Below are 15,727 nucleotides of genomic sequence, written 5' to 3' on the forward strand. Positions count from 1 at the left end.
TTCGAATTTTTTGTAAGATTAAAATATTTTATGAATGATGAGAAACGCAACATCATTCTAACCCTCAACCTAGATTTCTGTATGAGTTTTCTACCCTTACAGGGCTGGAAAACTTGCATTCATCCTAATCCATTCTAGACTAGGATGTGCTGACAGAGCGGACATTTGATCAATCTGGAGTCTTTTGGTATTATTTTTTTGGACATCATACATACATAATAGCCTCGATCATTTAAACTTTCAAAGATAACGGCTATACAAAAACTCTGTAAACCAGCTAAGTCTGAGAAGTTGAATTGAGCGCCTAGCACGGTTACCTGATAAAATAAGTACATATCAATATTATAATTTGCTTATTCTGTCTGTCTTTCCGTAATGAAAACCCCAGCGCCATCTATCCACAAACACTACTACTAATTTTAGTTTATTATAAAGAAATGTGTATTACATAAATATTTTTGATTTAATAAAGAAATAACGTTGTTTATAAAGAAATAAAGGCTTTGGAAAATTTATAAAACAATATGTATTGTTTTTAAATGATTTAAAGCGTGTAGCACAAGTATGTTGAATGTATACACAATCAATATTATAAATATAATTTGGTTATTCTGTGTGTCTGTCCATAATGAAAACCACAGCGCCGGCAATACATCATATCTCCGTTTTTGTTGGTCCGATTGGAGCGTGTGATGCTGCGTTAGATGAAAGGAAGGGGGAGAAGGATTAAATTAAGATAGAAAAACAAATACGAACATCATACGTTCTCGAATCCCCAATGCGTTAGAATCGGGCCACACTCTAGTTTAAAAATAAGATCCAAATAACAACTTCAATCGTATTTTATTACAAAAAAATATTTATGACAGGATTTCGTAATATAATTAGTAGTAAATTCTTATATAGTAACAAAAAATATTTAGTAAAAGTCATCATCATCAAACTTATTTGGCTGTTGCTGATTTTTCACTTGTTCCTGACTGGAGTACATTCGAGCAATTTGCTGCGATGTTGTTGCCTCATCTACATTTTTATCGTCTCTCACTCTCAAAAATCTTGGAAATCGGAGTGAGATTCCTTTTTCTGGATCCACCTAGAACAAAATTGTGAAATATATAATAAGCACTTTAATTATTTAAACTTAAATAATACACACTTATTCTGGTCTACATTTTTTAAAAGTTTACCATGGAACGAAAAATGTGTATCTGATACATTTGGCAAGTACTTAACAATATGAGTGATTCAGGGTCGTATTTTAAATATCTGCCAATTCTGAATTTAAGAAACAACTCAATTTATTAAATTATGATACTTATTGGAAAGATCTTTGATATCATCTCCAATATGCATCTTTTGTTGTAGTTTGTTCTCTTTCCAAAATCTCTAGATTTTCAAAATCAAAAGAATGGCTATTTTCTAGAGAATGTTTGGCTAGGGCTGTTGTGTTTGATCCATTGGTCTGTACACTATGTTTGTGTGCAACAACCCTTTTATGTAGATATTGGTGTTTGCCCAATATATGTTGACATACAGTGTTTACAATTAATTCTATAAATAATATCCAACTGATGGTCTTTATTAAAATTGTGTTTAAATTTTGAAAAATATTTTTCGGATGCTTTTGACAATTTATGTCCAACACTGATATCATATTTTGCTAACATTTTCGACATTTGTTCGATGTATAGTGTTTGATTTAGTGACATTACTATTATTATTGCTAAGTATAGTTCGGGTTTGTTTTGGATTGGCACCAATTTATAATACTGCAGATATACATCATTCCCCACCAGCAACTTTAGAGTATGTGTGCTATAGATATACATATAATCATGTTATGAACATGTCTTTGAATTATAAATTTCAAGGTAATACTTACGATGCCTATCCCCGCCCGATGCACAGGTGATAAAGACAGATCTGCACACTTTATTTCCCAAACTTGTACTGCATCAAACCAGTGATCAGGTTCAAGTGAGCTGTCAAACCTATAATATGATTTTGGTTGTGAGATAATGTGATTTTTGAAAAATTCCGAATGCGTCGCCAAATTTTCATCAGTAAAACCAGTTCCAATCTAGAAAAAAATAAAATCAATGTCAAATTACATCTAAGTACAGTACGCGCCAAATTAGGATGATTATCAAGTATTCTCTTAACTGCCTAGCCCGAACGATGTTGATACCGATCACCTAACAAGTAGTACTTGAATATAGCAAATATTGTATCAGTACATCTAAGTATTTACCTTACATATACTTTGATACTCTTCACTATCATTATCATAACAAGCTAATAAGAAGCCTCCATAATGTCCAGTACGTTTTCCTTTGCCAATATATCCACCAATAACAACTACATCCAATGTGTCGCCAACACCATCCAAATAATCTTTTTTTAATTTCAACCAATTGTGCGACCTTTTTGCGATTTCGTAAGTCGCTTCCTTGTGGAGAGTTTTCACCATCAGTCCTTCGCAATTACCTAAAAATAATGTCATTAAGAGATAAATATTTTATAAAATAATCTGTATATATACTTTTGACATATACAAATTAAACATAACCAGATAACAGAAAAATATATGATCATACCTTTTATACTTTCATCTAAAAATTCTTGCACCTCCTCCATCGTAGCAGTATCCATGTGTTTTGCAAATATCCACTCTCCTTCAACTTCTTTAAAGTTGTTCTTCAACAATTCCCTTCGTTCAGAGAAAGGTTTGGTAACCAAAGATTCTCCGTTGAAGTATAACAAATCAAACATAAAAACACATACTTGAACTTTAATATCAGACTCATTGGCATCCTGTAAATAAAAAATGTGTATCTCAATAACAAACAATGATGTTTTGAAATTAACATAGAATTACTAATTATTAATAAATATTATCTTTTCAGTATAACACGTGGATATGTTCAGTATGAACATATCCAACAATTCTCTAATTGAGATTTTTCATTTGAAATAAATCTTGACCTTAAGTGATGACTATGTTTAATGCTTAATTTACTATAAGTATAACAAAAAAATACTTGTAGTTTCTTTCTAAACCCGATTCAGCAGATGTAAATACTATGAGTGTTTGTTTTACTAACATTTAATTGTATATTTTAGATGTCATATTTTTGCCCCTGAATTTATAAAAATGTTATTAATTACCTTTCTTTTCCGTGTACTAAGAATTTGAAATGGCAAAATCCGTTTCTGCTCTGTATCCCAAGCCACCACCTCTCCATCCAGTATACAAGAACTTACTCCATCTGATCTACATTTTTCCAGCCTTGAAATGATGTCAGGATACTTTGTAGTGTTATTTTCCTGGTTTCTACTGAATATACTAACATTTGTGCCATCTATATGGATCTGAAATAGAAAATTAATGTTATTAAGTTTCTCTAGATGTTAACACTTAAATTTGTCTGTCTGGTAAGTACCTAGAGATAGATTGTTAAAATGATACTACATATAAATCAGTTATTTAGCTGCACATTTGATTTTTACAGTAAAAAACTAAAAAATTGCCTGATAGATGAATCTTCTTGACTTGCTGCATCAAATTATTTTCTCCCATAGAATCTAAAACTATGAAATTAGCCGCTTGTTCGTCCACAATCCATTACAAGAGAGAAGTTAAGATAAAGGACAGTGAGTGATTATGGAAATTTACAGTTTTACACTGTCAAAATGACAGCAATCTTGTTTATAATATTCTAACCTCTAAATAATTTGACATATCCTAGTTTTCAAATTGACAATGTTTAACTTAATATGTCTTGATATGAATGATGGCACATGTGCAATCTTCCATAGAAGATACCAGAAAATAGATGTACCATAAGTCAGACAGAAGCATCTAAGTAATGTATACAACTGTAAGTAAATTTTTATGTGTACCTGAGCTCTTTCCCCATCATACTTCCATTCACACGTAAATTTCAATCCATCGAATCTATGCAAAACCTCCTGGACTCCTTTTGTTGGATGAGCTAACATTGGTTTTAAAGGTATACCAGGTGTAATCTTACAATGTTCTGGTAAGCTTTTAATGCCCGTACTTAATATGACTGGGATTATTTTATCATAACTGGGGCATTCACTGAAACAATAAACAAATCTATAATGAGTGTCTTACATTATGGTAATTTTACACTTACCAATAAGCTGTTTTCAAAATAAGACCATATTTATCATATTTTGCTTTAAATGCATCAGAACCCATTTCTTTTGCTCTATTAATCACTTTAGGAGGATATTCTTGTCCCGGTGGAGTCATAGTACAAGCCAGAGCAAGAGCTTGTAAAACTGATTGCTCAGCTAGTCCTATCCTTAACTTTCCAGCTAAGGACCTTATCAAAAACCTGGCCTCAGAATCCTGACAAGCCACAAACATTGACTGGATCTTTTCCACTTTTTTTGCTTGTGATGCATTGCCTGTCATTTTGGCTATATCTTTGAGTTTGTCAAAAACTCCCTTCACTGTTAGCCTAGTAGGTTTGATAAGCATTCTTTGGTTGGATTTTGATTTTTCTGCCACTAATCCTAAGTCTCCAACTTCTTGACTGTCAGCTTTAATTTGGGCTAGTGTTCTGCCTGTACTTTGAGCGATTGCTTTCATCAAATTTGTTTCTGCGATTCCTAATTCTAAACCTAAAAATCACAAATAATAATAAAAAATAATTACTTGCAGTAAATATTTAATTTACAATCAATTAATAAAGCATGATTTTTTGTTTACTAACAACAAAGGTAATTTTAAGAAAATTTACAAATGTGAAAATGTAGTTATCTGGGAAAGATGAAACACTAAAATCATCATCACTCTGGTCGATTTATTTTATGTTTAAAACCACAAAACAAGGAATTGTATTAACCCATTAATGCCCACCATTTTATGTAATATGCGATACTCTGCTGCATATTTTTCGCAATCTACTAGTCAGAAAAAAAAAGTAAACATTAGTTGTTTTCCTAATATATGTTACAGAGTAGTTGTTAGAAGGTTTATCATAACATTAGAAATTTATAACCGCTTTGCGGTAAAGGGTGATTAGTTTTGTACTAAGTTTTCATAGGTTATATTATAGTTCACCAGTTGCATTTTAGGAGAGTTTTTCGACTTATTTTGAAAAATCTTTTGCAGTATTTAACTAGTAAGGCTTCTAAATATCAAATAGTGATATAAATAGTATTGAAATTTATACTGGTGAGTATTTTGAAGGTCTTTGATTCTTGCATATAATATATAATACACTGGCAATCGTGGTAACTAACCAATATTGTTTCTGTTTTAGAAAAAATGAACAAAAAATATGATCCTAATAATCTCAAAGATGCAGAGGAATTGTTAAAAATATAAGTGAGTTTAGAAGATGACGATATACTTTGGCTTAGGAAATTGACCAGTGTAACATGACAGAAATGATTCTGATAGAGAGGATGCCGGAGTGATGAGGAAGACCAGTTCAATTACACTTTTCAAAGTATTGGCTGAGGTACACTATCTCAAAGTATGGATATTACAGCTGTTTCTCAAAAAAATACAGCAATTGAGAAAACAGTGCTGTCAAATAAAACTGTGACTGAAACTCACGAATCAGATAACAAAAGAAAAAGGGAGCTTGTCGAAATTTCACAAGATTCTGAAAACAGAAAAAAATCTATCAAAAGAATCAATTGTAAGTGGGAAGAAAAAAAAACTTGAAAAAGGAGACATAAATGATATTTTCAAAAACAATATGGAACCCCATATACTAAATGAATGGAAATAACAAAATTTAAAGCCAATCGATGTGTTTAAATTATTTTTTGATGAAAAATTCATGGACTATCTTTAGATATTTAAATATGTTGGTGTTACTTGTATTATTACCGAAAATCATACAGAATAGGTACTGTCTATTCTCCTGTGACAAGCTATGGCGAGCAGCATGACAGTGTTTATGACAAAATCATATGACAAATCACACAGTGTAAACATGTAAATTTGACTTTATGACCTTATCATATGACAAATCACATGATAAATCATGTAGTGTAAAGTCAACTTAATGCACAAACCTTCATATGCAGGAGCCAATTTATTTAAACATAAATAAACACTTGGCAACAGATCATCTGGTGACAAAACAATGACAGATCTAAAATAGTTGCTAAGAATTTCTATGATCTTTAATCTTGCTGATATTTCTTCTATTTTTTCAAATGTTGTTGACAAGGCACTGTATGGAACCCTAAAAGACAAAAAAAAACATAATATATCTGGAATATTTGGATCAAAACAATTAATTTACTTTTCTTTGTGTTTCCACGTAGCATCTGTGATTGGATCATATTTGGCTGATGCTGGATTATATTTTTTCTTATCATCTTTAGTTGATGTATCTGATTTTTGAACACCTAGAAAAGAACAATATATTTAATTATAAGCAGTAGTTGATATGGCAACAAAAGAAATGATGAAATATGAGTAACATATCCCATTTGAAACTAATACATATCAACAGCACTATCACTCTATTATTGCTTCAATAAACAACATTAAACCCTATAAATAAAAAACTATAATTACCAAATACAAATGAGTTCACTTTTTTCTTCGGCTCATCTTTTGGAACTTCTTTAACCTCTTTTATCTTTTCCTTATTGTCCTTTGTATCAGGCTTATCTTTGTTTGTAGGTGATGTCTTTGCTTTAGGTGATGTGGATTTTTCTTTTTTATTTTTATTAGTAGAAATTGATGTACTCTCAGTTGTATCTACTGGTTTTTCAGATGTTTCAGTACGTTTCTGTTTCTTTGCAGCCAATTCTGTTGTTTTCTCATCAGTCTTCTGTCCATTGGTGTTCTTTGTATCAGTATCCATACAGTTGGATCTACAAGCAAGACAATCAAATAAAAATGGCCTTATTACAATTGAGAAACTTACTGTTCCTGGTCAGATTCATCACTACTTAAAATCCGAGCCCTTTTACTTCTTCTTTTAACACTAAAAAAATTAGAAAATAGTACATACTGAACTTAAATTGTTTTGACATTTAATAAAAATAAATAAATAGACAATACACTGATACTAAATTTGTACAAATCGTATCTTTATGTAAGAGGAAGCAAATATTTTTCAGATTGTTGCAAGTTCATTGAAACTATAAAAGGATAATTATTTTGTGCAAATTTTGGGTATTATATTAACTGCTTTAATAATATCTATGTTTTGGCTAGTATAATCACTTTCCTCACAGAATACTTGATTTTAATAGAGATTTCCTAAAATGTAAACTTTATAAAAAATGTAATAAATTTAACAATTTATTTTTTGTTACTTGGAGAAACTTTGACTTCAACTAGAAGTTACTATACAACCAAATACATGCTTATAGCCAATATTAATTGTAACTTAAAGTAAATAATTCTTCACATGCAGTTCACTGAATGAATTAGAATAAAAGTTAAATTTTAATTTTTGAATTTTTTTAGTGATTTAAAGATTAGTATTGACAAAGAGAACATTTTCAATCAAAACTAATAAACAGATACTCCCATTAATCATGATTATTCTCCTTTTTTCAATTAAATAAGTCTGTGATACTAAGTTTATTTTTGATATTAATAAGATGTGGTAAAAGCCCGTTTTTTTATTGTATGTTTCCAACAATTAAGTATGTTGTCAATGTACCCAAGCTGCTACATACTACTACTACAATGGATAATACTCAATCATTTATGCTAGATGCATCATTTGTTAAGTAATTTTATCTCCTTTATATTCCAACATTGTAACAATTTTACCTATTAATATTTGGAGATGTCTCCTCTGCTATTTTTAACCCTTCTGGTGTTTGTGATCTAAAAATGTTATTATTAAATAGTCACAATTTGAAGAAATACATTTCTATTTACCTCTCTGTTTTCTTTGTAGGTGTTGTGTTATTCCTTTTTTCAACATCGCTGACCGACAATCTAAAACACCAAGATAAATTGTAAGTGAGAACAAGGGTAATAAACTTACTTTTTCACTTCAAGTTTTTTTATGATTGGTATCTCCTTAGATTGTAATGTAATCTTATTAGTAATAGATTTTTTTGTGTGCTTGTCACAAAATAGTACTGTAATTAACTTATTTGACTTAAAATTACTGGCTCTACATAAATAAGAAGGCCTTAATAAATACATTTTTATTCAATCAGTACACATACCCAGCACCAGTATTTTCTTTGTTGTTTGTAGGAACTTTTTTAAAAAATGATCTAAAATAAAAATAATTAGAAAATAGGTAAAAAATAAATATTTAACTACTAACGTAATACTTTTTTGCATGTTTATTTATTTACGCGCCAAATATATTTTAATCATTTTAGGTTATGAACTATTGTAAAATGACAACAGGAATCTTCTCCCTCTATATTTTTTGATGGTCATTTGAGTAATGAGATATCAGCTATAGAAGCAATGTCTCTTGCCCTTATTTTTTTTATTTTTATTATTTTATATTTAATAAAATACAATTATTTTCATTTTTTTGTTGCGGAAAATGATTCATTTGCCAAACTAGAGTATAAATAAAATCATTATTTCTACTAATAAATTTAGTTATGCATACAACCATTTAAAGATGGATATTTACACATATTTAAATCTAAGATAGGATGGCTATAAGACGTAAAATTTAAATATAAAATAATGAAATGTTATTTAAAAATATAATTTAAAATTTACATCACTTTACTTGGATGGAAATATACTGTTGTATTGCCTATATTAAAATAAATGAATATTCATGTACAATATTTGTAGTACAAAATAGATATATTTTATTAACAAAGTTTAAATTGAAAAACATTTGCAAAATTTTGTGTGCTGAATTTCTTAAAAAAACATGAAATTGGTATTTCTTAACGGAAATGTCACTGTATACCAACATAAAAATTCGTATAAAACACGGTGAAAACGTGTTTTGTGTCTCAATTTTTTCAAGATAGACGGTTGGTTATGTTTGGTTAGTGTTAAATCTGCACATCACTATAAAAAGGTATTTTGATTTTTGATTTTTGTTATATCTCATCCATCAAGTGTATAAATTATTTTCAAATATCATCAACGGAAGATTTAATGTATTTACTACCTTTTACTACGAATATTTTCTCCAAAACAACTTTCCATGATGAGTATTTGTCTCGTTCGTATGAACTATGATTACAATTGATCGGAAATTTCTGATATAATATATATTTTTAAGTGTAAATGTATTACAATAGTATATAGTAACAAAAATATTTAACTTTGCAGTGTAAAATCATTAGAATGTCTAAACCTGAGATGCCTGTTAAAAATCTTCAAGATATTCTTTTCGGGGACCTGAACCTGAAGGATATAAATTTATACAGCTAATAATGGTAAGTAAAGTTTTTTAGGAATTTGTAGGGTATCAACTTTTAATGAATACTAAATATTCAATATTAAAAACAGAAATACGGATTTTTTGAACGAGTTACTCTTGGTTAAATTAATTTAACCTAAATTTGTTGTATGAACTACTCATTAAATTTCAGATATTCATTAAGTATTTTGCTATTTTAGCCGTTGCCGTAACAATTTAAAATAAAATACATGATTTTTTTCTTTGAGCAGGCATTAAGTTTAATTAAAACGAAAGTTAAAACTTAATTTCTTTAAATCCATTTTTTATTGTCTTTGTAAGGTTATCTGGAGAAAACCCAAGATCCATAATTTTTGAAAATATCTATTTTGCTCTAATTAATCTAGTCCTGAAACGGAATGTTTAGCATTATCCTGCTTACCAAAGTTTGGAGAATGTAACATGATGTCTTTAGTTATCCCTGTCATAAATAAATTGATGACAAATGCTAGTCTGAATTATTATTAGATTTACTCTTAGAATAAAGAATGTAAAACAAATAATTTATGTGAAAATTTCTTTTTCAGAAATGTAACATGTAGCATTGGAAAGATCTTTCTTTTATAAGGTTAGTACAAGCTTCTGAATAATATAATTTTAAATAATTTTCATGATGATCTAATTTTGACAAGCATATGACTGAACTTTCATGTGGATAATTTTAACTGACTTTAAACTTACATAATATGATGTATTGAAATTTGTTTTATAAAAATATAACCAGAACGTTTCTTTTTCAGAATATGTAAATGGTTCATGGAAATTCTAGAAGTGGACTAGTGAATTCAGCAGATCTTGTTAGCTGGTTAGTATAAAAGCTATATATTTTCTCATTATATTAAAAAAATGTTCATTTAGGTATTCAGAATATCCTCATTTTTCCAAAAAAGGTGGCTTTCACTGAATCAATTGCTTTCATTATTTTTAAATGGTAGAATCACTTTATTTAAAAGCTGTTAATTTTTACATATATTTTGCTTGCAAGGTGTTAACCATTTCACTCTTGTCACGAGTCTACTCTATGGATTCTAACTGAATAGGTACTGTGTATATTTCAAGAACATTATTCTCTTTGAACATTCCTCCAATAATTTCCTCTGAAATAAGTTTCCTGGTCTAGAATACTGGTTTTTTTCTAAATTGATGCTGCCAATTCTGATTGGTACTCAAAGTATGCTGGTCAAATTAAGGGTTGTACCATTTCTCACCAGTTCTAGCCGAAGAAAAATGGAAGTTAAATTTTCCTTGCTCCTGGTAGTAATATTTTTGTAAGGTATTAGGTCATAATTCATTATTTTTGTATTGCCTATAGGTATTACCTAAGTTATAAATGCATTACAAATATGTTTCTCCAAAAAGTCTCCCTCCCTTAGTTGTAAGCATAGTTTTATATGTGATTCATGCTGGGTAAAACAGCCCAGCCATTAAAAATCTCTCATGGGCTTTGTCTATATTAATTATTGTACTATTGTTGTAACACATTGTAACTGTTTTCCATATTACTCTTCTAAACATCTATGATGATTTATTTTTATTTGACAAGCATATGACTGAATGTCTGTGTTGATACATATATCTGATTCACATATTAATTTATAATTTAGTGTTTGTTTACATGTATTTTATTAAAAACTTGTTTTTTGTTTTCAGGAGCATTGTGATGAAAAAATGTCAAGCATAAATTAGTTTATACAACTAAAAAATAGTGGTAAGTATCACAATATCTTACATATATTTTGCAGAATGTAATATTTCTTTAATAAACTGTATATGGAGGGTCCAATGTTGAATGTTTGTCAGTAGATTCACAAAAACCAATCTTGCATATACTAATCTGTTCAGTGGAGATAGCAAGTACATGTTTGTGGATTATCTTTTGATATTTCTTCATACAACTATTGCTACTTTTATACAAAAAGAGCCTAAAATATGTTTATATTATTCATTGTCTTACAATTCACATCTGAATCCTCCATACTGAATATATCTCTACATTATAATGTCTTATATTGTAATGTTTCATCTTTAGTGATTAATATAAATATAACTTCTTTCCTATGATGATAAAAATTACCGTCTGATGTAGCTGATTATAATATATGGCTGCTTTTTTTTTAACTGATTAAAATTCACAATCATAAAAATTTTTTTGTGGAAAGTATTGTTCTAATTTCTATTATTTTTTTAGGTCTTTTGATTTTGGCGGACCTTTCCCACTCCCCTTAACTTCAAATATAGGTAAGTTACTTAATAAAAACTATTTTTAACTTGTTGATTGATCACTGTTAAAAGGAAATACTTCAGGCTTCTTTATAAGTAGTAATACTTAATACATTTATCATAAAGAAGCAGTGAAAGCTAATTCAGTAATTAAATGAGAGTAGTTCAACAGTCCATACTTTTTATTTCATGATCTGTCAGTTCTCTATATTCACATGGGTCAACACAAGTTTTGACAAGGCTTATATTTTCTATGACTTGATGATAAAAATTACCGTCTGAATCTTAGTGATTATATCCTATGGCTGCTTTATTCAACTGATCAATCTTTTTTATTGTAACTTTATAAATTATTTTGTATTCTATTCCTAATATTCCTTTTTCTTGGTTACAGATTGGTTCTAGGAAGGGCTCACATTTTTAATGGGACATTAACAAACCATGAACAACCCGAAGTAAGTAATATTTCTTAAATAGTAAAATATTATCAAAACACCTTAACACATTGACTCCCATATTATGTACCACACTGGTACATTTGGAAGTGTCTATCAGGTCACAACTACAAGTAGATTTCCTATAATTGTAATGTTCTGATCCAACAGAATACCATATTTTAATGGCCCAGGGCTTAATATGTTAATCTATCACCTGACTGGATATTTCATGTAGTGCTGCCGTCTTACATAATACTTTCTGTAATTAGTGGACAGCTATAAGAACAAAACAAAATATTATTTATGTAATAATTCCTGGTTGTTCCACTGATCTTCGTTATTCCTTTTAATCAAACATCTTTCAAATAAACAAATTTTACAAATGTAATTTTCTATATACATACTAGTCTTTAAAGTATTTGGCAATCTTAATGTGCTAATGATGTTTTTAGTTATCCCTGTCATAAATATCATTGATGACAGATTTTCTTCTGATGTAAATATTTAAAATTAAAACAATTACTTTATTGAGAAAAATGTTAATATATTTTTGTCTTTTACTTACAGATAGAATTTCTGGAAGCCACAACATTTTAAATGGTAAGTAATTTGAAAATGCATGACTGAATCTTCAAATAAAACACATTACATAAATTGATTGATTTTTGTAAGTCAATAGAATGATGACTTAGTGCAGGTCAAGATATAGATAAACCCTCTTCAATGTTATCTGTTGAGGATCTCAGCATGTTGATTAATGTCATAAGGAAATACTTACTGAGACCCTTGTAGAACTGAAGAGGGTGTATTGTAAAAATAAATAGTCTAAAACCACCTAAAAATATTTACCTACATTCAATAATTGATCATTTTTTGAAAAGCATTATTACCATGATGATTTCTTATATACGCTATTAAGAAGTGATAATAAACTTATGGTTACACACTTGCCCTCTCTGATATTTACAATATCAATCAATAAGATAATTAAAGATGGTAAATATGATCTAATACATGATTTTTTTTTCTTCAGGTATTACATAAATGACGAATCTAATGGAATCGCTTACATGAAGGTAAACAATAAGTATTTTGTTTTTTTTTTTTAAGATTTTCATCCATAAATCAAAAATTATATGATGGCTTTAATATACGCTATGATCCAAATGATTACTTATAATATAACTGAACATTTACTTTTTGTTATAATTACTGATATGGATTTTATGCAAAATTTTAACCATTACTTTTTTTTCAGATTTGGTCATGTAAAGCTTCTAACTTCGATTCATAAAAGTCAAAACATTTTTCATCCCTTCCAGTGTATCCACTATTAACTTGGATCATGAAGAAAATGATGTACTGTGGTCTGTGAAGCAATTGAACTCTGCTATTTATTTTTTGAAACCATATACAATTGATTAAATAAATTTTAACCAGTATTTTTAATTTGTATTAATTTTTAAACACTGTCCTTTTTCTAGTTTATCACATGCTCAAAATAATGTTAGTTCTCAATAAACCTGACTCAAAAGAAAATATAAAACACAATTTGACAAAATTTTATTTATTATTGGAATCCATTTACAAAAGTTACACCTTAAAAATAATAAATTTTTAAAATATCAACATCTTAGAATAATAAAAATAAACTAATATAGTTATCAAGGATAGGCTAGTATTAACATGTAAAAGAGATCACATAGAGAATTGCCCTAAATTTGAATTGCTTAGGGAACCATTATATTACCCAGGACTCCCACATGAGCATATGGCTGATAGTTGTGTCCCTATTGCGTATCAGTGTTATGGGAAAGAGATGGTCTAGAGCATTGGACTAACTTGTTTTACTTAAGTTAATACACAACTAATTTTGTAGTCCTGAGTCCTGCTCCATACTCTAAATCTAGAATGGGCCTAATGAGACTACAATAAAGTTTTCTAAATCTAAACAAAGGCTCTGTTCATTACTTGACTGATGTAGTTTGGGAATAAGTTTTGTGTCTAACCAGATTTCCAAGTTTGTTAAGTTGATTTTTAGATGAAAGTGGCTTATAGAACACATTTAATTAGTTTTCTTTGCTTTGAAAATGACATTGTTTATGTTAAGCCATATTTTGTTTAAACTGCACCAAACCTGAAACGAATTTAAGATCTTACTGTAATAGAACAGCATCATTCCAAGATTGAATTTTTCTAACAGTTTTACATCCTCAGCAAACATAACAGTACTATTTTTTGTACTTAATCGACCAGAGACAAGCAAAATAAAACGGCCACAATGGGAGCCTTGAGACACCACTGATAGTACTATTATTTTAAATGAGGTATCACTCCCAAAGTTAACTGTTTATTTTAACCAACCTAGCATTACTATTATACTGGTTCACTAAACAAACAATTTAATTAAACCCAGCCTGTGAGACATGTTCATCCCTTATAATTATGTTCGGGTGTAACAATTCATTGGAGCGGGGTGTATTAACTCGAGTAAAACAGGAGTCACTCCAGACCATCCCTTTCCGTCCTATAGCACTGCGATGTGCGATAAAGGAACAACTATCAGCCAAATGCTCTTCATGTGGGAGTCCTGGGTAATAGAACTCCGACATGGTTCCCTAATCGATTTTAAATTCAGGACAGCGTGACGCCCTTTATTCCTGTGATGTGATCCTCATGTGACCTCCGTCGTATACTAGTCGCAATTTGTTTTATCTCTTGCTAAGTTTATTAATCATTAATTGCTCATGACTCTGATCCGAGTCGCGCCAGCGCAAAACTCTTTATTCTGGTGACTCAGATCCGAGTCCAGGGTGCGACCTAAATTAAAATTATCAGTATGTTCTTAGCACTGGAGTAAGGGTGCGATATTTTTGAGGAGCGTGTAAGTATACTATTGTATATTTAAAAGGTGCTTCTCGTTTAGTTTGGTAATTTTATGAGCATGGATCAAAATCACCCTGACCCTTGCCAAGCAGTGTACGTGGAAAAATTAACACAGACGAGTTATTTAATATATTAACTCAATTTGATAGTGATAATTAACTTAGAATTAGTAACGATTAATCTGAGCCATCTTAATATTCCTTTAAGTAATTTTTTTCTTCTTTTTATGTAGACGTGACTGTCCGTTTTTCAACGTGCCTTCAGTAAATTGTTCCATTGTTTTGTGGTCTTCCTATTGGGGAACCGTCTTTACTACTCATTTGTTGTCATTCGGCTTATAATATGATCGTTCCATTCCACTCTTCTATTTCTTACCCAGTCAGTAGCGCACCTAGAATTCGCCTCTGGGTGGGGGGGTTTGGTTGGTCACCGAAATTTTTTTTATGACGCTACCTCCATTTTGAGTCCTTAAAATGTGTATAACAATAACAGTGTCGGAATAGGGCCCTGGGGGGGTTTAACCCCCAAAACCTCCCCCTGGGTGCGCCACTGTACCCAGTTCTTGATGTTCTCCACCTTGCATCTACGTCGAATATCTTTACTTCTAGCTGTCCCATAGCACAGAATAATAAACAATACGCGCAGACGGAATCAGCCATATTTTAAACGGAACCAGTGCTGTTCAGGGATTTTATCTGGTGTGAATAGAAAAATTAACCCGGTTTAATTTATTTACGGCAACTATAGACATAATATGCACTTTAT

General features: G+C 30.0%; 1 protein-coding gene, 1 long non-coding RNA gene and 1 other non-coding gene across 6 annotated transcripts; 2 read left to right on the plus strand and 1 right to left on the minus strand.

The window, feature by feature from the left end:
• Positions 1 to 826: 826 nt before the first annotated feature.
• DNAlig1 (DNA ligase 1) lies at positions 827 to 8,402 on the minus strand. Of its 4 annotated transcripts, none has more exons than XM_072522353.1 (15): positions 8,304 to 8,402; positions 8,200 to 8,250; positions 7,904 to 7,963; positions 7,793 to 7,849; positions 6,933 to 6,992; positions 6,578 to 6,879; positions 6,300 to 6,405; positions 6,067 to 6,239; positions 4,164 to 4,656; positions 3,904 to 4,105; positions 3,169 to 3,372; positions 2,598 to 2,814; positions 2,252 to 2,487; positions 1,883 to 2,080; positions 827 to 1,093 (listed from the first exon to the last, which is right to left on the minus strand). In XM_072522353.1, exons 1-15 carry the CDS (start codon positions 8,318 to 8,320, stop codon positions 920 to 922), a joined length of 2,550 nt encoding a protein of 849 aa, XP_072378454.1. In that variant the 5' UTR covers positions 8,321 to 8,402; the 3' UTR covers positions 827 to 919. The 4 variants fall into 4 exon arrangements, with proteins under 4 accessions (XP_072378454.1, XP_072378452.1, XP_072378455.1 ...); XM_072522351.1 differs by having other exon boundaries at positions 8,013 to 8,250; positions 8,304 to 8,389; XM_072522354.1 differs by lacking the exon at positions 7,793 to 7,849.
• Positions 8,403 to 8,917: 515 nt separating this feature from the next.
• On the plus strand, positions 8,918 to 13,518 carry LOC140434248 (uncharacterized). Its single transcript, XR_011950038.1, has 10 exons — positions 8,918 to 9,032; positions 9,290 to 9,396; positions 9,947 to 9,987; positions 10,160 to 10,224; positions 11,070 to 11,127; positions 11,608 to 11,657; positions 12,034 to 12,094; positions 12,644 to 12,676; positions 13,110 to 13,152; positions 13,335 to 13,518. It is a non-coding gene; the product is annotated as an uncharacterized lncRNA (long non-coding RNA).
• On the plus strand, positions 12,508 to 12,578 carry LOC140435354 (small nucleolar RNA R38). The gene has a single exon (XR_011950158.1). It is a non-coding gene; the product is annotated as a small nucleolar RNA R38 (small nucleolar RNA).
• Positions 13,519 to 15,727: the final 2,209 nt, after the last annotated feature.

The sequence above is a fragment of the Diabrotica undecimpunctata genome, chromosome 2, assembly GCF_040954645.1.
Source record: "Diabrotica undecimpunctata isolate CICGRU chromosome 2, icDiaUnde3, whole genome shotgun sequence".
Lineage (NCBI taxonomy): Eukaryota > Metazoa > Arthropoda > Insecta > Coleoptera > Chrysomelidae > Diabrotica > Diabrotica undecimpunctata.